This window comes from Labrus bergylta, chromosome 17, assembly GCF_963930695.1.
Source record: "Labrus bergylta chromosome 17, fLabBer1.1, whole genome shotgun sequence".
In the NCBI taxonomy this organism is placed as follows: Eukaryota; Metazoa; Chordata; class Actinopteri; order Labriformes; family Labridae; genus Labrus; species Labrus bergylta.
The window spans coordinates 1,444,500-1,467,759 of record NC_089211.1 but is presented as its reverse complement, the minus strand read 5'-3'; the positions used below and the strand labels follow the sequence as shown (position 1 = coordinate 1,467,759).

The following is a 23,260-nucleotide window of genomic DNA, read 5'->3' as shown; positions in this document are numbered from 1 at the left end:
TTTGACAGGAAGCTGTGCTTGTCAGTTTAGAGGGCTAAACAGTGTGTGTGAGTGACACACAGAGAATGTAGTTTGGTATGGTAGATGTTTTTGACATCTTTATCTTTCATGTGGTTGCTCATACATACGTTGTAAGACAAATGCAGTTTGAAGATAAAATGATAAACCATGTGCTGTATCCCTCACAACAACCCTCACCGAGTATTGTTATCAAACATAAAATTACATAATAGTTGTTTTGAAAACAGGTAGTAGACATTTAGCCTACTAGCTAGGTCTGACGAGTATAAAAAAAGGGATCAAAGTAAAGTCTTGTCATCTTTGAAATGCCCTTAAGGAACAACACCAAACAGCTATCTAATGTATTTAATACATCCAGACGCTTTCAGGGAAATGGAGACTGACACTGAAGGAATAACAAGCTGATTAGAACGACCTCAAACAGAGCCAGAGAGAATGCATACAGTTACACAACCACTTGCTCTAACATTTGTAGCCATAAGCTTGACTTATTTAAGGTCTAGGTATAGGCAGACTTTCTGAGCACCTTTTACCCTACAGACTCATCTAACAGAAACTTAAAGTGAATAAATAAAACTGTGCTGTGGAGGTGGGTGGTAAACTGGTATCAACACCAGCATCGGTTTTACGTTCTGGAACGACATGCATATATGCAAAAGTATACACGTTTGATTATAGTGCACACATTAAGAAACACTGATTACTCAATACCGGCAACATTTGTGGGTGAAATGAAGTAGGATTAAATCGATTAAACAGATTTAGTCCCACCGTCTTCTGCATGTTTCTTTCCTGACGCTCAGTGCAGAGCCAGCGTTCTCAAGCACTAGTACAATTAAACAAACTAGATAAAGCAAAGTTCTCCATGTCCTGTTGTGTACCTCCAATTTGTAACCAATTGAGAAGCAGGTAGTCATACAAAACAAGTTAGATAAAAGGATATTGGTCAAAAATGACCAGCAGTTGAATCAGCTGCTGGTCACACCATAAGCCAGACATCAAGTTGCCACGAGCAAAAGCCACAATGAAACCATTTCACAGCCTCATGCTGGCAGGCACTCGACCACATCAGCTTGGCTCGTTGCTCTTCAGGATTTGAATGTCTTATTTCAGTTTTATGTGAGGCAATGTGGGTTAAAATCATACAAAGATTGTCTCAAGTTAGTCATGCGAAAGACAGAAAGAGGAAGTAGAAAGTGCCAAAATGAGGATATTATATTTATGTCTGAAAAATGTCCCTCAAAGACAGACAATAGTTTGTTTTCCTATTAGTGCCCTGTTACAGAAGTTTCCCTTCAAAAACAGACATCTTGATACTGAGCAGGATTTTTTCCATGGGCATTGGTTGGTCAACTTTAGCAGTGCCATGACAAAACCAAGCAGATAAAACATTCAGATAATGAAAATGATATAAATTCAACAGGCCTTCCCTTTATTGACTGCTTCAATAATATAACATCAAACTGGATCTGCTGTTAGCCATAAAACAAATAATGAAAATAATTGAATATACATGTTTTTTATTTGATTTATTACAAATCATTAGATGCATTTTCTAAACATTGGGTCCATTAATTTCCAAATAGATGATCCCCTCTCGTTGGACATAATTCAGGGAAACACTCAGTGGACTTTGAAGTAAATTTGGCTGGGGTGCGTAAAAGCTCAGACTGTAAAGAGTGTTCAGCTCAAACACTCATTTAATGTCTGAACCAAAGTCTAGCCTAGTACATCTTCAAACCCTAACATGCTTCTCAAGTACAAAAAAAACATGGAACAGAGAGAGACTTACAACAGGAATGTATTCCATTTATTTTGCGATCATCAAGCTTAATGATGGAATTTGAACTGTTTTGCCCTTTGTCATATGAATTAGTGATTGAAGATTCATTTGCAATTCATTTAAATTAATGTTTTGTAGCCATAACATCTGTAAAAAAAAAAAAAAAAAAAGGAAGGGCTCTAAGACTAATACGTCTGTTTAACTCTTCCTATTCACTTTTTTATTTTCGCCTCCATACAGCAAACACTTTAAATGGTAAAGGGTAAATTCTCTGCTCTTGTATAAAGCTTTTCTAGTCTTCCGACTACTCAAAGTGCTTTTACACCGCAGATCACACCTACACATTCACACACTGATGGCAGAGGTTTCTATGTAAAGTGACCATCAGAAGTAACTAATCCCATTCATACACATACATATGCTGCAGACGAAGCGGTGGGAGTAACTTTGTGTCAAGTTTTGTCAGTCTGGACTCTAGATTTGTTTCACGTCTTATCTTAGAAATGAGGGCACAATTACTGTTGGAGCAACAAGTCTCTTAGTGGTGATATGTAGTCCTGAAACGTAAATATAAAAATTATTTCCTTGTAAATATAATGGCCCTAATAGATTCATCACCAGGTAGCCTATAGAAATGTCAGATTATCTAAATCGTCAGACCACATATTATTTAAAAACGTCCCTGCAGTTGCATTGATTGATTTCTTTACTTGGGTGTTTTTTTTTTTTTTTAAAGGCAACTGCATATTGGACTCAGGCCTTTAAAATGAATGCTTTTGTTGCCCTTAGTGCACAGCCTTAGTACTTTAAACCAGAGTAGTCACTGATGTATTTGAAGAATGCTTTTAAGTCAAACCCTAAAATCCCTGCAGACCACTCTGATGCAATCCAATATTGCATCTGCACCACGGTGATGTAATCAGTGGAATCTCTCTCCAATAGTGTGATTTCATTATGGGATGTGCAGACACACCCATCAATAAACTGCAGGGAAACAAGACACAGATGGTTAAGACTCTTATTCTGTTGTTGATTATTTGGAAATTAAAGAAGCATTATCATAAAGAACCACTTCAAATATGAATCATGGTTACACAACTTGAGCTATATTGCAGTATTAGCAAACTCTTTGTGTCAGAAGGTCTTAAAGTTATCTTTTGTTTTTGTTGCCTGCTGTTGTTGTGGAAGCTTTACTCACTAAAAACTGAAAACAACATCCACATTGTAGGAATTAGGTAGCAGTCTAAGGAATATCCCCTCCACCATACTTCTTTTACAAACATATGACCTAATGATCATGCATATGTGGGACTCAAGCCTAAAAATACAGAGTGTACTTTGTAGTACTGTGTTAACTTCACAAGAGACACAAATTTAGCTTGAAGGAGTTCATTGAATCCAAATAGTCTACCATTAGTGGTTGAAGAATGAACAAATGCCACTGTGTTTAGGTTTGATTTGGTGTACACACCATGCATGAATGTGTCATGCTTATACGTCTGCACTTCGTAGTGACATTTCTGAGGGCTTTCAAATGATTACTGTCCTGCTGTTTAGCCTTAAAACCTACTTTAACATGTGGAACAGATCATGGAAAAGAGACCTTAAAACAAAGAAGCTTATTTGAAGAACATTTGCAAAATGAGTTATATGCTGCTCGGCAGATAATAACCCATGAGTCGGATTTTAGTTGTCATTAAGATTTCCCAAGCTATGATCCCTGGAATAATTTATAGCCAAATTAAAGTGCACTTTCATGTGTTATTTATTATTCTGGTTGTTAATTAGACATAAAACATTGTTTTTATGGTGTTTAGACGTAACAGAAGCCACTGTAACCTCTAATCAGCCTGTCTTCACTGTGCTGTTGGTAATTAAGAAAGTTTGTTCCTCCACATAAGGGGATGACATATTACTCTCAAGGTTTAATTCAGACTACTGTTGATGGTGTAATGACATGATTCATAAATCTCTAGTTATGTGGTAGAAGTTTTTTCATAAAAAGGTTTTTTTTCTTTTTTTTGAAAGATTTTTCAGATTCTATGTTTTTACTAAGGCCCGACCAATATGGGACATTTGGGGTTGATACCGATATTGGGGAGAGAGAAAGTCAGAAACCGATACATTAGAACCTTAGCTCATTCAAATCTGTAAGGATAGATATAATTATTATTATTTTTTGTGTGTTTATGCCTCAGATACAGTTATCAAACACTTGAGGAAAAGATATATAAGGAAGTCAAGATGGTCACTCAACTGGAAAGTAACTGGGCATGTACCTGTGTCCACGTTTGATTGTTGTAATTCATATAGCACACTGCTGATGAACGAGAACTGCTAGTGTGATACAATGAAACTCAAATTAAATGCTATTTAAATGGTGAATCAATCTATTATAATAGGTGCAGATCTGTGATAAAATTAGCCGATACTGATATTCACTGGAAAAGCTAATATCGTCCGATATTATTGGCTGGCCAATTAATCGGTCAGGCTCTAGATTTTATTAAGTCAAAGATAGTTTAATCCATGAGAAAGGATACATTCCATTCTATTACAGTCAAGTTTAATTATCTTATCTGCAACGAAATCCCCTCATTTCGATTAGTCCTGATCCAGTCCAGTCAATTTTAGTTTTTTTTCTTGGACAGTCAAATATGACCTACAAGCACATTCTAGGCTATGCTGTTTCATTCTGGACAAAGAAGCCTATGGTTGTTCTATAAGTCTGATTGCACTCTTTTAAATGTAAGTTTATCCTTTCCTGTTTTTTATGCTATTCTGTTAAAACTTTCAATCTACTTCATTCATTCTTTATAAATTCCATGCTCTATTCTAATTCAATTCAGCCTCGTTTCATTTAAACGTGTCACGTTTTATTTTTTTAAAATTTATAAAGACTTCAAATTCTATTCTGGAAAAATATACTGTCGAAATCATAGGGTTAACATATTCTATTCTATTCTTAGCAAATACATATGATGACTGAACATGTGTCATTATGGCTTCCTTGAAAGTGCTTTAGTGGTTGTAGGGGTATCATCCACTGACCAGTTATGAATCAACATGTCACGGCTGCTGTCACACATGACTCAACGCCAACTCTCAATCCAACCCTTGTACTGAGCTGTGCCGCTCCACAGCAACTGTTTGAGAGAATGTGTGAGGGTGCGTGTGGTTAGGTTTACCCACCCATACAGTTAAAGAGAAAGTTAGAGAATGAATGCCTATGTGTGTTAGTGTTAGTGTGTATCCTGGGTCGTAGAAGTCCTGTGTCTCTGCTTTCTGGGGTGGGAGAGTGGAAACAATGGGCACATTGTGTGGGGAGTTGGCAGAGGGTAGAAGGGGGAGGTAGAAGGGCAAGAAGGAGGAGGAGTGAAGTGGAGAGGTGGAGACAGGAGGGGAAAGCTGAGGAAAAGAAAGATGCAAGAAGATGAGCTGAAACGAGGGGAGTCAAATGTGAACAAAAAGAGTGGTGAAGAAGAGAGGAAAGGAGGAACACAGTAAGGACAATGGGCAATAAGTAAAGAAACAAAAATGGAGAACATGTGGAAAGAAAAGTTGGAAAAAGTGGAGGGAGAGAAAATCTGGGGAAGAGTAGAGAGGCTCACATAAACAAGGGGAATCGTTTTATGATAGCTGCTGAAGAACACAGATCGTAAATCCTCTCAGTGTGCTCTCACATGCAAAGTTCATTAGGCATTTCAAATTTATATAAACAGAAATAAATAGTCAATCTGACACCTTCAACAAATAAGTAGTCCTGGTCCTAGACTGGCAGTCTTTATCATGTCCTATAGCTTTCAGTCTCTTAGTGAAATGTGTTATGGGAAGAATATCATCCACGTGACAAATGTATGGGGCCAAGTCATCTAATAAAACAGATGGAAAATGCTACCATATGGGATTAAAGTATCAAAAAACATTTTAAAGTCTGACAGATTAGAGGAGTCTCACTAAAAAGATAGTTCAAAGACAGATGTATAATGAACATGATGATCATTTGACACTTGGGGCTATTAAACGTTATCATTGACAAATAAGATAAATGTAAATATAAGTTGTGTTTTCACTAATAAACAACTTCCTGTCCACCTGAGGCTGGCGACAGAAGCCAGAAGTCAGATTTACATCCATTCAAAAATGACCTTTTTGTACAGCAGAAATAAAAATGTTTACAGCTTGGTTGAATAATTCATAATGAGGGCTGTGGCTGAGCTGACTGACAAGTTGTCACGCTGTAGCTGTTTGTTAGGAGACCTGCCTCAGCTTCAGCTCATTGCCTGGTGTTGGGTTGACTGAAAGATACTGTATAGCTTGAGAAAACATTTTCTAAATGGTCACTGCCATCAACAGGCTTCAAGCGCCCCCTTGAGAGTTATGTCATTAAGGCTTTATCTATCTTTATTTGTGGTCTATGGTTTTCACCAAAATGACCTGGAACATCTTAAATGACTTAAAGGTTACTTTAGCTCACTGTTGTCAGCATTTTTACCAGCTCAAAAGACCTATGGATTTGACATGAATAAGTCTGGTATGAATAACCATAGATCAGATTTAATGCTATGCTATAGGTAGCCACAACTGTTTGTGCAACACTAGAACAAAAGTAAAAATGGATTCCGTCCTCAGCACAAATGCTAAATAAGGCAGAGGCTTTGTGTTAGGTCAAACTGGCTTCAAACAGATCTGTCGTGAACATGACACAAGTCTGACACAGCACATTTTTAAAAATCGTTTCTGCAAAATAAGATGGAAAGAAATCAAAAAGTCTGAAAAATTCAGCGCTTCTGGTCCCTTCCACAAATTCCCGACTGAGCAGGCACCTTGTTAACCTCTGAAACTTCAGTAAAGGCTTTATATACAATTTTTCACACTTAAATGTAATAGAAATCAAGTATATCCTCTGAAAATAACTCTGTGAGTCATGACTGTGTACAATGGGTGTAACACCCGAGTCCCACTGTCTGTGATGTTTCCCGAGTTTTCCGAGTCCTATCTTCAGTTTGTTTACATCGCCAGCCCGGCCGGCTGACTCCTCCCCTCGTGTATAAAAGTTGTTTAATTGAGGGACTAGAGAAAAGAAGAATAACATACTGTACTCACTGCTTAACTGTGTTTCTAGATCACGCTCATTTCAGGTAAATTTACATGCAGTGTGAAGATACGAGCATAATAAAGATCACTAGCATTAGCATGCTAACCCACAATGCACCGCGAGTTGGTTTCATACTGGTGCTCAAGGGCGACATCTACTGGATCAAAAAATCACATATAAAGCCTTTAATCTAGGATGCACCAACTTATCTGTTGAACATTGACACCAGCCACTATCAGCAAATCATCAGCCCATTTGTTAATAATGTGGCTTACCCTGATGTCAGGACCTGATGTGTATGCGTATATGTTATGTTGCAAAGATCAGCCACATGCAGTTTGTTTGACATGTTCCAGAGACATTTTCAATTGGACTACTAACACTTTTTGCCACCGTGGTAACACACTTAGTTCCTGAGGTTCCTATAGACGCTTGGGAGAGTTTTTTTGAGAATGGAATTTTGGCCCAAGGACTCTGATGGATGGGCATTAACTAAACCTAGACTGGACAATTTACAGTGATTCCAAGAGCAGAGTTAGAAATTCTGCAGCTTTTAGTGAAGACATTTTCTATCACCGTCAGATGAAGCAAGAACTCATTCACATCAAAGCCTGGTTTGTAAAGTGCTGCACAGCTGTAGTCTGCTACCTCAGTGATTTATTTGATGATATAAAAATAGTTTTACATCTTCCAAAATCATGTCTGTGTTCCAGATGTGTGCAATGGAATCATTATTTGGAATGATAATTCATGCATGACTGTAAGTCGCTCGTACATCTTTCGTGACTTTCTATGAAAATGAAGATTTCTCACAAAGCTGAAGACCACAGAGCCAACGATTTCCCGCTCAAGCAATGCTGATGAACTGCAGGGGCCATTTTTTTTTTTGTAGAACAACACATAAGCAATTAAGTTTGAACTTTCACATCCAAACTATCTCCATATGATCATATTTTTCTGTGTTCCGAAGTCAGAAAATGTATTCTGTTGTTTTGTCACTTGACCTCCTCAAAACTATGGAGACATAGAAATGAGACATAAACACAGAGCAAATGGCATAGTCACACTATTCACAAATCATTGAGAACAAAACAAACACAGGGGTGGACAAGCACAACCTACAAAAAAAAAAAAAAAGATAAAGACTTTAGAAGAGGCTGAGAAGATCCAGATTCAAAACATCTGAGAAACTCACCTTGGCTTAAGTGCTTTTCTAAAAACAAACTTTGAGAGCTTCAAGTTGGCCTATGGGATGAAATGTAAGGCTTAAGAATGTGGGGGTGCCTATTAACATTTGTAAATCATTTGAAGTAACTTAACGTTTGAACTGGTTATGAACTTAAGTAAGCATATCCAGATTTTAGTCACAAGTGAGATGTTGGCCGGGGGGGCTTATCAATTACAAAAAGCTGGAAAAAAGATGTTGGTTACAGTCCATAAGCGATTCAAGACCCTTTTTAGGAGTGTTTCAGCACCTATAAATTTCATCTCAGCACCCCTAAAATAATGACAGTTTTTTTTAATATTTGACAGTAATTTTCCAAATCATTTTGATTACTGTGTAGTAATAATCATCAATATTTTAAGTCAAATATATTCCTTTGCTAATGCCACATGTAATAACTTAAACCATCTGTTCAGTTGGTTTAATCCAAAAGTCACCGTTGATTTCATAATAATATCCTACCTTTACAAATTTGTAGTTGCAGAACTTTCCATCTTTCAGTTCCTTACAAACTGTTTTGTGGTGTAACTCAAGTAATGTCATTGTATTGTTGTTGTTGTTTATAAAACATCTCACATGTAGGAAAACATTTCTTGTTCTTAAAGTAGGGGTTTAGCAGGAGGATGAGCTGGAACTCTACATGTTTCTATTTAGGAGCCTAAAGATGCTAATATCACCCCTGTTACGGTCAAGTTAATCTTTTGAGTATTCGTCTTGTTATCAACTCCATGTGGACTATAGCTCTGTATAGACTCCCACATCAGGGTTTGGCCAGACATCTGTTGGACTTAGTTGTACATTTTCTGTAATACAGACTAAACTGTCTCTGTTTCAGTGGTGTTCACACTGAGTCTTTGTTCCTCTCAAGAACATATTCACAAAAGCAACAGTTAGATATTGAATCATTGAGAAAGCGGGAGCAGACTGAGGTTAAATTGCTGCAGTTTACTCAACTTCTGTTCCACCATTAATCTGACAGGACCCAGCCAGTTTATCTCAGTATGTGTTAGTACAATGATTACAAAACCCAAAGATAGACTTGTATGTTACATTTCTTAACTTTTCATATTGAGTAATGATCCCAGAGGGAAAATGTTTTTGGCCATATTGCCTTCATCAGTGTCACAACCTCAAATTGCAGATATTGCTTAGAGGAAAGGGCTTTGCATCCAAAAATCCAAAAGTTTAAGATTGATTGACAACACATCAGGACATGCAATTTTGTCAATTTTGCACACACAAGATAACTCATAAGAGAAGATATTCATCAAATGTCCATCAAGCTTTTGATTACACTTTTGATTTGAGTTTGGGTTTAGTACATTTCTCAAATATAACTTTTTGTCTTATTAGGTGTTCTCAGACCAAACCATTATAGGGACTTGTTAAAGAGGAACTGTCCCTGAGAAGTTCCCTGAAAACTACACACCATGGGGACACTTTTATGTCTGCATTCGTAACCATGGTGATGGCGGAAATTCACCTTAAAGCGATGTAGGTTGGCCTACATTTGCTTGATCAAGGTCACTTACACGACACACAGATATTATGGAGGATGCCGTGGTGGGAGGCTGGAGCTTGTTTGTTGTGTGTTTATGTGATTTTTATTAATTTTGATTTTTTATGCTGACAGTTATTTACTGTTATTTTCATACATGGGATTTAAAATTGGTGGGGGGTGGTATTGGATTAGCTCTTGGATTGGTGTTCAACCAATCAACCTACACTGACATATGGACCAATCACCATGCACTTATTTCACTCAAAGTCCCTCTTGTGCTAGGAGAGTAAGTTCTCTGAAGCAGGAGATACAAAGGTTCTTCTAAACAGGGTTTGAGGAAATTAAATAGTTCATAGTTCCTGCGGTGTGGAATCAATCAAAAAAAGGGGAGGGTTCCAACAGTTTCTAGAACTATTCGGTCCAAAAAAGCCAAATGTCAAGTATCTTTATTCAACCAAAGGGCAGTGAGAATGTCCCCTTCCAAAAAAAACATCAAACATATGAAATGTTGCAGCATATTTAGAGGTAGGTTTAAGTTTCTGCTTATTCAAAACAGTAATGAAGTGTGTATCATTGAAACAGAAAAGGAGACCATGACACAGAGTGTGTGTGTGTGTGTGTGTGTGTGTGTGTGTGTGTGTGTGTGTGTGTGTGTGTGTGTGTGTGTGTGTGTGTGTGTGTGTGTGTGTGTGTGTGTGTGTGTGTCTGTGTGTGTTAGGCGTGTATTATGAGTGTACGGATGCTTGAGTTATGACCTCACTAGTAAGGATTCCAGGGTGGTCCTTTCATAGCCTGTCAGACACTTACACACACAAGACACACTTTCTTCTCTCTCTCCACGTACCCAGATGTCTCACACGTTTCTAACGAGCATGAAGGGAGTGAGTTGACACACACTCGAGCACACAGCCAGCGTTTTGTCCTCTGTCAAACACCCAGGGTTCAACTCATTGTGCACACAAACTCACTAAAATGCTTCAACAACTTAGTCACTCAAACTTTCGCTTTTACACTTATACACACCCAGGTGCAGGGACACAGAAATCTAAAATCCCCTCTTTCTGTTTTTTCTTTTTTTTGTCTGAATGTTTTCTTTTTACAAGATCAACCCAACTACACACATTCAAACACAATGACAGGATCTCTCTCTGCAGGCTCCAAAGGTCTGATGAAAGTGTTGGGATTGTGTACTGAGAGGCCACTGACACTTCCTCCACTTTCTAGTACTGACGAATGGCCTCAGGCATCGAGTGCCCCAGTGACTGCTCCCTCGAGACGTTTAATGACCATAAGCTGCAGATGACAAATAGAATAAATGGGCTTTCATCTGCGATGGTGGTTGCCCTGGAGGCTCCCTTGCTATGGATCTATCCTGCATTAGTGCTGCTGATGTAACTCATCCTTTCACTGCCTCTTACTGTAATGGCTGAGTTATTGCTCCTCTGGATTCAAGTAATGATTAAAAACCTCAAATTGAGGTTCCATAATGCCCTTTCTAAAATAATTGAGTATCACCACAGACACAGACCCATTACAAATAGGAAATTGATGCTTTCTGATCACTTTCTCTCAATCAATCAATCATTATTTGTAAAGCGTCAATTCATAACAAGTGTTATCTGAAGACACTTTACAAAATTGCATATGGGATACTATGCAGGCAAGAGGGTTAGGGTTAGGGTTCTATTCCTCCCCACTTCCTTACCCCTAAGGTAGCATCGGAGCAGGCTGTGCATGAATGAGGACGGCGATGGTTGTGGGGACGACACGGTCCGATGGTGGTGGCTAGGCGTCAGGCGGAGGTTGGGACAACACGGTCCAACAGGCTGGGCGTCGGGCAGTGGTTGAGGGACGACACAGTACGATGGTGGTGTCTGGGCGTCGGGCAGTGGTTGAGGGATGACACAGTACGATGGTGGTGTCTGGGCGTCGGGCAGTGGTTGAGGGATGACACAGTACGATGGTGGTGTCTGGGCGTCGGGCAGTGGTTGAGGGATGACACAGTACGATGGTGGTGTCTTGGCGTCGGGCAGTGGTTGAGGGACGACACAGTACGATGGTGGAGTCTGGGCGTTGTGCGGTGTTTGGGACAACACGGTCCGATGTTGGCGGCTGGGCGTCAGGGATGTCAGGTGGTTGTTGTGCCAGAGCACCTCACTGAAGGTTGGGGGAGCTCCGTCTACTCGAGAGCCTGGCTTCTGGTCTACTGGGCTACAGGAACCTACTGAGAAGCTGAGAGCTCCCAGAATGTCCTGATGAATGTCGGACACATTATTTTCACATTATCTAATAAATATAAGTAGTTTCCTTTAAGATTAGATTTCTTGACTTATAGCTTGTGATCTTAAATCATACTAATGAAGTTCTGAAGTAACTCTGAAGCTTACGTTGGTAATTGATGTAGAAAAACGTGATGAATAAAAACACAGCCTTATTAAAGCAAATCCAGGCCTGTGTTTATTTTTGACATGTCTGTTCAGAAATCAATGTGCAGAAACAAAGCAGACACATCCGGCTTGTCTGGAGCAGTACAGCATTAGCAATAATTCAATACAGCTAATAGAACGTTCCATTGCTATTTCAGTGCATGAAATAACATTTAACAGCCACCTCAAGCAAACATGTCCGCCAATGGAGACCCTTATCGGCCCTCCTCAGGAAATTGGAAGTATAAACATAGTCCCTGACAGCGTTTATTATTTAATTGATTAGGATTACCTTCTTTATGTTATTGGTGCCCTGCCATGCTTCATATACATCCGTTTTGGCTAAGAAATATAAAGATGCTGTATGCTCCAACATTCTGAGCCAGTATACTGTATAATTGACTCCTAATTGCTTTTGGCTTGATTTAGAGCGTAGAAACAGGCAACATGTAGAAGTTATTGAATCAGATACTATGGGGGAAAAAGCATAGCAGGGAAATAAATGATGGCTTGTTGCTACCGTTACATTTAACGTATTATGTAACATATCTTGTATATTATGGCCATCAAAACAATACGTTTCCTATGAAATATAGTGCAAGGTGCAAGAGTTGAATTTTTTTTTTTTGCAAACTTCAGCTTTCATAGTTTGCAACACTGCCTCATTTCCCACAAGAATGAATTTATTTTTCATGTGACTTTTTTCAGAGGTGAAGGTTGGGGTAGTTTTTCCAACATTGTAAATTAGACCAGGAGGGGGGAAGAAATCCTTCATGTTTGCGGTTCAGTTTTGGCAGAGGGAAGATGTTTACTGTGTCACTGCAGGGAGAAACGAGGGTTTAGAGGATTTGAGCGGCCTCATAAAAAAGTAAATCAAATCAGAGGGATTTAAAAACACTTTGCCTTCAAAGCAGAACTTCTATTTGTTTCTGCAGTCCTTGTCCCCTCTGTATTTGTACCCCTACTCTCTATGTCTCTGTCTGATTTACACACCCTCCCATCCTCTTATCCTGAGGTCCTGTTTCCGGTAAAGGATGCATGAGAGAAACCAGCATCTGTGCCGGACTGGAGCTCATTACAAACACTCACACTCACACACACACAAACACACACACACACACACACACACACACACACACACACACACACACACACACACACACACACACACACACACACACACACACACACACACACACACATATGCATTCTTGTTAGCACTCTTTCTAAGTGTGAAGGCTGGAATTTTCATAAAACTCAACCAGATGCAAAAAAAAAGTTTCAGTTTCATGGCCCTCCAGTGTTTGTTCACACAGCATTCATACCCTAGACAAACACAAGCACAGTGTAGCAAGCAGGCAGGCACGCACACAGAAAGACACACACCACCTTTGTGTAGTGTTGCTGTTCACTGTGACTTGTAGACAATACAAGGTTTGTTTTCAACAAACCTGTTTCGATAAATTGCTCTTATAAAGCTCCTTTTCTATCTTAACAGTGGTTGTTTTCTTCATATGTAATAACTCAGTCACAACACACAGACACACAAACAATGACAACTAATCATTTGAGGATAATCCAAAGGGGATTTTTGTTTTCCCATGTTTCTGGAAGCAGTTTAACTCCACATGTTTCCTGAGTGCTGCTTTGTGTTGAAGGTTATGAAAGAGGAATACATGCATTATCCCCTGAAAGAAGAGATTAACCCTTTCTTGACCATTACTTAAAAGTGGGTCATGTGCTCTAGAAAGTAAAGACACAGAGGATATTCCCCCCATTTAATGTGGGAACACAAACCGTACTGTACTCGTTTCGTACTCAGGTACCATGTCTGAGTCCGCTTGAAAAGGTGATCTCTGGCACCATTCATGTGTACTCGAGTACGGTCCGCGGGAGATGTGAACGAAACTGTGCTCAAACAAGGAAGTTGACCGTTAAATGACTTAATTTTAAACAGCTCCTGTTGTTTCAAAAACCATTGTATCTGTGCAGCATGTGCCCATTTCATCCTTTGAGTTGCACGGTTTGGAAGTATGAAGAGGTTCGTTGTTGGTGTCTATCTACAGTTAACGGGATGTACCCAGCCAGCCAGTGGCTGCTATGGTTGCTTCTTCTTCTTTCTTCTTCTTTGTGGATTTGCATACCAACACTGTGCACACTGTGACCTGTATTGTACTGTTTACATACACAACTGTACTTAGGCACGGAACAATGTTATGTTGTCTGTGTCTGTGTTTTAGGACAATGCATTTGCATTCGGAGACCTTTGTTTGGTACCAACGCGTACCAAATACATTTCAGATACATTTGAGCTCATCTTTTCTGGTTAAAGGTTGCACAGTAACCTGCACAGTAATCTGAATACAAGTTTCCTGTATATCAAACCCTTGGGACCTGGGAAACTCCAAACTTCTTGTATATCATACTGTAATATCATAAATTTGACTCATATGGGATGGTTCAGTTGCAAACTAGGGTTGAACAACCAGATGTGATCTCACCATGCAATCTTGCTTTTCTGTGGAACTCTTATTTGTGGGAGTTGTTTTGAGAAAATGGGCATTGTTGCAGAACAGTGTATCTGAAAATAACCCCCCCCCCCCAAACATCACCATTTGTAATCAAATTTTTTACAACCTTAACATCTCTTTTATAGCCTTAACATCTTCACTATCAGTGCTGACTTTTCTTAACATTTAACATGTTTTCTCCAACAGAAAAGCACCACTTCCACCATGGATGATGAACAGTGTTACTACAATGAGACCATCGCCTTCTTCTACAACCGCAGTGGCAAGTACCTTGCATCTGACTGGAACACCGTCAGCAGACTGGTGATGGGTTTGGGAATCACCGTGTGCATCTTCATCATGCTTGCGAACCTTCTCGTGATGATCGCCATCTATGTCAACAGGAGGTTTCACTTCCCCATATACTACCTGATGGCAAACCTGGCAGCTGCTGACTTCTTTGCTGGACTTGCATACTTCTACTTGATGTTCAACACGGGACCAAACACGAGGCGTCTTACTGTTTCCACATGGCTGCTGCGCCAAGGCTTGATCGATACCAGCCTCACAGCGTCCGTGGCCAACCTGCTAGCCATCGCCATAGAGCGCCATATCACCGTGTTTCGCATGCAGTTACACACACGCATGAGTAACCGACGTGTAGTGGTGGTGATTGTCATAATCTGGACCATGTCCATAGTTATGGGGGCAATCCCCAGTGTGGGCTGGAACTGTATCTGTAGCATTAGCTACTGCTCCAACATGGCCCCACTTTACAGCAACTCATACCTGGTTTTCTGGGCAGTGTTTAACCTAGTGACATTTGTTGTCATGGTGACGCTTTATGCCCACATCTTTGTCTATGTGCGCCAGAGGACCATGAGGATGTCACGGCATAGCTCTGGACCACGACGCAACCGTGACACCATGATGTCCCTGCTGAAAACCGTTGTGATTGTCTTGGGTAAGAAATATATATAACCTACCTACCTATGTACCTGTCTGTCTATCTTTCGGTCTGTCTTGTTAGCGAGCCAGCTAGCTTTCTACTTTCTAGCCTATCTATCTCCATCTAGCCACACTATTACTTTACACTTAAACCTCTTGTGTCTTTGTCTAACTCTTCTGGGTATTTGTAGTCTGATACCTCTGTAATGGTGATTTCAGCATTTCAGCAGCAGCAGATGAACAATGAATCAGTTGATGGGTCTTTTCTGTGAGGCTGTATCATTCAGTGCACAGTCCATGCTCAGTGTTTGCCTAGCAAAAATGAAAGCCTCTAATACATCATCTCAGGCGCCCCTTCCTCCTATTATACTATAAGGCTCGTGTGCCTTTATTCTGTGTAGAAGATACCGTTCTATGAATGGAATAGTGTAGATATTGGAATCAAAGCACTCGATGTGGTTTGTTGACTTTATACAATGAACTCTATTTTTCTTAACTGTGAGCAAAATCCCTTCCCTTGTTTCCTGAAGAGAATACATTCGGAGGTTTAACAGATGCCCAGCTCTGATTGGGAACAAATGGTGGTGGGAAAAACCCAAAGACATCATCTTCATGATGTTCGTGATTGTACAGCAACTTTAATCATTTGCATGTTTGCTGAGCCAAAACCAAATTCCCAGATCTAGCTGCTGACCATTACGACATCAATAATCAAGTGTGATGTCACAGTGACATATTATATCACTCTTGTTGCTATTTTCAGATTTCTGCTGGTCTCAAACTAAGAAATGTATAAACGAATCCACACAAGCATAATGCAACGTTTAATGTTGGCAATGTTTAAGTCAATTAAAAGAAATTTTATGGTAGTCCCACAATCACCTTGTCCATGTTATGGAATTGTGAAGTCCAGGGGTTGGACAGTCTTACTAGTATGCTTTTTCACCTGAGGTAGAAATAGTGTCCAACCCTTAAAAATCCAGAATTATGGGGTGCTGGTGGCGCAGTGCGCGCATCCCATATATGGAGGCTATAGTCCTCAACGCGGGCGGCCCGGGTTCGAATCCAACCTGTGGCTCCTTTCCCGCATGTCATTCCCTACTCTCTCTCTCCCTGATTTTCATCTCTATCCACTGTCCTATCTCTCCAATAAAGGCACAAAAAGCCCACAAATAAATCTTAAAAAATAAATAAATCCAGAATTATGAATTATATAGCTATCATTACATACAAGTATTAGAATGGTGTTGCACTAGTATGCAGTCTGATTTTTTTGTGCTTGTTCATGCAGGGAAGAGGACCCCCTCTGTCAAACGGAGCCAGTTTTATTTTCAACCTTGAGCTGTGTGTGCACTCTGACAGCTTAATGTCTCCAGCATCCAGCAATGATATGTTTCCCACTTTGATAGTCCACATACCTCTACAGTGCTTTGTAATAAATACACTGATTGCTTTCATTAAACATGGACTGACTGTAGCACAGTAGCTTGCTACCTCAGCTGTGTGTAAAGTAAGTTGGAGTGTGAATTGTGGGAAAAGCACTTCTTTCTGCCTTGAAGCAGGATGTGTTGGTCCTAGACAAAACATACCAAAGGATTCTCTGTGATTTGTCTCCTATGTGCTGTATAATCTCATCCTGTTGCCTCTGTTATCTTTGCTTCACCCTTAATTCAAAGCAGTGGACAACAGAATCTGCTCTGCAGCCTATAGTATGTTTAAGACACACGTTTTTTTCATAAAGTTTCTTTGTTTATTTCCCTTTATTTAACCTGCCTTGTATAGGTCAACAGTTTTTCAGGGAGGGAAAGTAACTCGCTTTCAGTCGAATCTGCAGACATCTTTGTGTGTCCTTATGGCTATAGAAGTAAAATGCATTAGTAGTTAGCATATAAGTGAATTACTTATGGCTGTAACTATCTCCAGACTTCTACTATATAAGACAAATAAGGAACGTTTAAATTTGATTAATATTGATTATCTTTCTGTTTTTTTAGGTAACTTTTTAGGGTTCTTTCTGGGAAGTTACAGTTGTGACACTATAACACTTTAAATTATGATTTAGTAGCTCTACATGGCCTGTGTTCAGAACACCAAATCAACAGAATCAAGCTGCCACTGTCTTTTTCCACTGTTAAATAGTTGAAACTCTTTGTGACACTGCAGCTGCCTTCTTGTAAACACTATCTCATGAGAACTCTGAGTCATACAGTAACACCAAAACACACTTGAATGAATTATTGTTGTGTTCTGCTACTATCCCTTAACAAGAAACCCTTTTTGAATAAACATGGTCCAAATTCTGTCTGGTGACTTCATCCTGACACACACAGCAAATGGTTCATTAGAAACTAAACAGAGTGAGAAATGTAGATTCTTAATATCATGTTCTGCAGGAAAGGCCTGGGTTGGGGTCAATGGCTGTTCAAGCTTTTGATTTATAAAAGCCCAACATGATCTTATAATGAGTCCAGAAATAGAAGATGTCATGTAAACAAAACAGATAAATGAATTAGTGTGGGACACTTAAACTACTGCTATAATGGAAGCTAAGGGATAGCTCTACTGCAGTATACCAATTTTTTTAATATGTAGCATTACAAAACAAAACATGGAAGCTTTGTGATGTGCCGTGGCCTGTTGCACCAGATATATTGTTGTGTTTGTTACAGTGCTACATCTCGTTCCTATTTTGAGGAGGACTGTGCACCTACTAGGAGCTAGGTGTTAGATTGAAGTTATAACTTCACAGCTTGTGCAACACCTTCAATGGAAGTAGTATGCAAACTCTGTCGTAAGTTAGAACTTATATTCAAACTAGGCAACATTGATGGTGCACAACTGGTGCAACTCGGTGCTGAAGTGGATAAATTAATGAACAGCCACTGTGAAGACAAAACTTAGATCTATTTCTGTAATTTAATGTGGTCAAATATTTTGTATTCTTTGGCTAAACTACAAAATAATATATTTTTGATTACTTTGGGCACCAAGTGTTCCAAAATATAATCAACAAATCTTATTATTATTTAAATCATTTTGGTTCTAAAAAAATTCATATTAGTTTCTTTTCACTTCTGCCAATACTTTCTTCGGAGAGAAATTCACGCGAGGGTGTGATGTGTTTTGGTTCTGTCTGGAATCCATCGCTGTGGTCGAGTGAGATCATTTTCAGGAGGATATAAGATTTTTCTGTTTTTTGAGGTAGTACTTGTTTCAACTAGATTTGCATGGCATGCATTTTTTCACAGCCCTTGCGCACCCTTCCCTCCCGTTTCATTAAGAAAGATCCATGTTTGCTTGTTTTTGTCTACCTGACCTAAGCAAGACAGAAAAGGGGTCAGAAGTCATTCAGTCTGTAGTGCGTTCAAGTTGCCATTGAGTTTTATTATGTTGGACTTTTTAGGGGGAAGATTGAGATTAGTTGATGAGAAAGTAAACCTCAGAGCAATTCCCAATCCAGTTCTTCCCATCTGCTGGCCAGATGAGAATTACTGTTCCCCTGTTGCCTGCTGTCCTCTTCACTTGGTCCTTCTCAAGATGCTTTAGCAACCAGACATGGGTGATTTCTTCTCGGAAAGACAGGATAAGAAGTTTGAAAAAAAAATGTGGTTTCACACACTTGCACACATGCTTAGCAGAGGCACAAACTGTACATGTACACACTCACATGAACCCCTCAGGGTCTGGCAGATTCTCTACATTCACATAAACTCTGATGTACGCAAGTAGTGGAATGATGGGAAAACAAAAACCACTTAATATGTTTTTCCGAAGACTAAACAATAAGGACATATGAACACGTGGCAGCAGCTTTCAGTCGCACACATACGAATGGAAATATAATGTATTTTTCCCATTCCTCAAAACTATTTGTTTTGTTTATGACCACTAGTAAGCTGTGGAGGAAATCATCTTTATACTGTTGGAATTGGTGCAAAATTGGTTCCTGTGAATGCTTATAAAGATGCACATTCTTGCACTTGAGCCTGCAGGCAAATAGAAGACTCTCCCCACAAAGTTTCACATCGTGTCAAAGACTCTGGAGGTGGCAGTTACTTGCAAAGAAAAGCAGAAAGTAAGCATGGATTTTCGCAAAACTTTTCAAATATCTTTGCATTTGTTTGGAAAGAAAGGAAAGCCCTTTTAGTTTTTGTTAAACCGAAATCTCATCCAGGCACGTTTAGAAGAAAAATTCACAAAAATTAAGGATTTTATCTATTTACCTGTGCCTAATTCCAATTTTGTTGTTCCATTTTAATAGATGCATCAAAGACACAAGGAAAATTACAACTATTAGGCAATAGACCGGATTCTGATTTGATTCGCTTTAAGAAGCCAAAACTTTTTGAAATGAGGACTTACATAATATAGTTAAAGTGACTCAAATTGGAAAGAAAACTTTCTTCCAATTAATTGTCCAGGTTAAATCTTATAGAATTCTCTTTGTACAGCAATGGATAATATCGGGCAGGAAGGGCAGTGCCCAACTCAGAATTTTGTCAATTTGGCCGCTGGTGTTCTTTTGCTGAAAAACAAGTTTGAATGACACCAACAGGATTCTCTTCATCACTATTCACTGAGTCAACAGCACTGTCTAATGATCCATGACCCTTGTTCACTATGTGTTCATCTGTGTGTCAGATGTTGGCTCATAACGGGGTCCTCTGTAAATGATTTGATTATCTGAAATCCCATGGTAGTGTATGCGGTCGCATCGTCAGACAGTGTGGAGTGCCAGGGCATACCATCAGCTAACACATGCACACAGATGCTGTATCACTGACATACACTTATTCCAAAATCACACTGTATAACCAATCAATGTTCAACACAGGAACTCACTGGCTTTTCTTTCTGCATCTGCAATGCATGACTGAGAGCAGAACCAATCAGAGCCTTCAAACACCATCCAATCCACTGTCAAAGGGCATCTCACAATGTCACCTGTTTTCTGTGTTTGAATGTGTATGTGTGTGTGCGTGTGCGTGCGCGTGTGCGTGTGTGTGTGTGTGTGTGAGAGAGGAGCTTAACGCGAGGAATTACTGTATAGTTGGACTTTTATAATTACCCGCAAAGGCAGCATCTGTTTTTTGAAATCTTAGGTCAGCAGAGTTAGTTGTCCATTTGGCGGCTGTTGTTGAGTGTATAAAGCTGGCCGTCTCTCAACTCGAAGGTCAGGGGTTTGATCCCAAGCTCCTGCAGCAACATGTCCCATGTGTCCTTGGGCAAGACACTCAACAGAGAGTTGCTCCTGCTGCTTCGTCGGTTCATGTGTATGAATGGGATCAGTTAATACTGATGGAACACTTTACATGGTAACAACTGTCTTCAGCATGTGAATGGGTATGTTTGACTTTTAAGTGGTCAGAAGACTAGACAAAGCACTATACAAGCTCAACTCCATTTACCATTCCATTTCAGTACCATTGTTAAACATATTTCACTGTCTAAGTTAGCCTAGATTTGTAACCTCAAAGATCTGAAGGTTCTTAAAATATCCTCTAAATCAGCTCTGCATAAGAAATAGCTTTTTGTGAGTATTTTGGTTTGCATTAGTTGCTTCATTATTAGATTCTTGGGAGAGATTTTGGCTGGACATTTAATGAAATATCCACAAAATACAGAAATTTTTTTTACAACACAGTTTCTGTCATGGTATCTCATCCTGTTACTGTAAAACTTTTGAATAATTATTATAATAAATCACGGACACAAGAATGCAAACCTGAGTATAGCTCGATGAGTATTATTAGAAGCAATTCATGGATTTTGTCACAGCAAAGAAAATAATGTGTTGTCAGTTATGACTGTACCATACTAAAGCATATTTTCTCTTCATTAGCAACTTTCTTTTTACAATAATTACCTTGATGTGCATTAGATGATGATTAGCAATCAATCAGTCTTTATTTGTACATCACTAATATACAACAACAACAACAACAACAACAAAACAACAAAACAAAAAAAACAAAAAGGAAAAGACAGATAATATTGATTATAGCAGTTGAAGTTGAGATTCACATTTACAGTTATAACAATGATGTTAGACATAGGACTGATATTAATATTTGTAGTAGTTTAAGTCAGTTATAAAGAGATTTTGTATTCACTAGTTTTGCCTTTCTCCCATGTTTTTGTTGTAGCTGTAAGTATATAATCCAATTCAGCTCTAATAATGTCCATGAAGAAGTAGAAATATGTTTAAAAATGATTTTGAATTTAGTGGTGTTCAGCATGGCTGTTTTTGATAATCAGGATTTTGAAGTGTGTAAAAACGTTATTGTATTATTGTACATTATTTTTAAGTAAGTTTGCAAAAAGAAAAACCCGCAGCTAGACGTGAATGAGTCACTGTTTTTAACAAACAACTTCACACACATTCCAGCCCATAGCAGAACAGAAAACCTTCATTATTGACATTTCAAAGCACTCACTGTACTTCCAGTCAAAAGCATGTCTCTCCATCACCACCACCATTAGATCACTGTGACACCATCACCAGACTCCATTGATGTGCCCACCACAAGCGTCTTTATCAATAACTGTAAACACTCAGCGACTCAATGTGATCTAATCTCCAGTGTGTGTTTGTGAAAGTTATGCTGTGGTAACGAGGATATAGGAAAAATAAATCTCTCTGTGGTCAAATGGGAAAAATATATATAATGGATTCTGTCAATTGGCTTATTTCAAAGAGTCAGGACTGCAGATGATGGTTGGGTCAAGATAATGATAGAAAGAGATGATGAGGGAAAGAAAGAAGGGTAAGACTTGAGAGACAGCAAAGAGGTTAGATGGGAGACAGGCTGCAGAAAACAGAAATAAGGAAGGGAGGGATGGGGGGATAACACTGGTATTAAGTGAAACAAAAAGAGGAGGGAATTAAATGTATTATATGACAGATAATGGATTTGGAAAGACAGGGAGGGAGGGAGTGGCAGGAAACCATCAAGATAAAAAGAAAAAGGAATACTAACAGAAATTAATGGGACGAAAAGGAGACAATGTGTAGAATTACACATTAGTGGAAATCTAAGCTGGTATGAAGGCATCTAAGAAATGATAGCTCAATTATTATCACTCAACCTACTTATGAGTTAATTATGACACTAGGACATGTAGAAATGTAATATTTCAGCACAAACACAGAAGTGTGAGAGCCAAAAATGATCACATGCAGGATGCCAGTTTAACTACGTGCATAGAAAAGGCGCCCCGCAGAGGCTACAGTTGGCTACATGTTAATTTCTCTCTACATTTATTTCCTGTCTATCTTGTCAGAACAAGAATAACGCCAAAAAGTAATAATCTTTAAAAAAGCTCAAACCCATAAAGGGCCCTATGGGCCACTGTGCAATGTTTTTACTAATTGCAAACAATTTTCATGTAATTTGAAAAGTTATATTGATATATTTGACTTCATACCCTTGCATTCCTAGATTTCTTTAAGCAAAACAATGTTAGCACCACTTTGTCCTAGCTGCAAAGCAAAGACTCCTCTCTGTTGCCAAGTACTTAAAACAACCTGTGTTAACATTTTTTTCTGGCATTAAATCTCTTGTAGTCATTCAAATGTTGTCTATTACAGAGACAGACAATCAGTTATGGAAAAGCGTATTCAGGGGAAAGTCTGTTGGATGGTTGAGAGTACCAATGCAATGGGAGAAACAATATCCACAGTGGGCTATTGTGGATGGAAACCTCCATTGCAAGAAAGCATTGCCTACTTTCTTTGTGCCAAGTGC

The 23,260-nt window shown here is 39.1% G+C and overlaps 1 protein-coding gene across 1 annotated transcript in view; it reads left to right on the top strand.

Annotated features, from left to right (window-relative positions):
- lpar1 (lysophosphatidic acid receptor 1) overlaps positions 1-23,260 on the top strand; it is a 40,559-nt gene that overhangs the window by 6,018 nt on the left and 11,281 nt on the right. The window contains exon 2 of the mRNA XM_020630599.3: positions 14,772-15,528. Within this exon, the coding sequence (XP_020486255.1) occupies positions 14,790-15,528 (739 nt within the window). The 5' untranslated portion in view covers positions 14,772-14,789. The remainder of the gene's footprint in view (positions 1-14,771; positions 15,529-23,260) is intronic.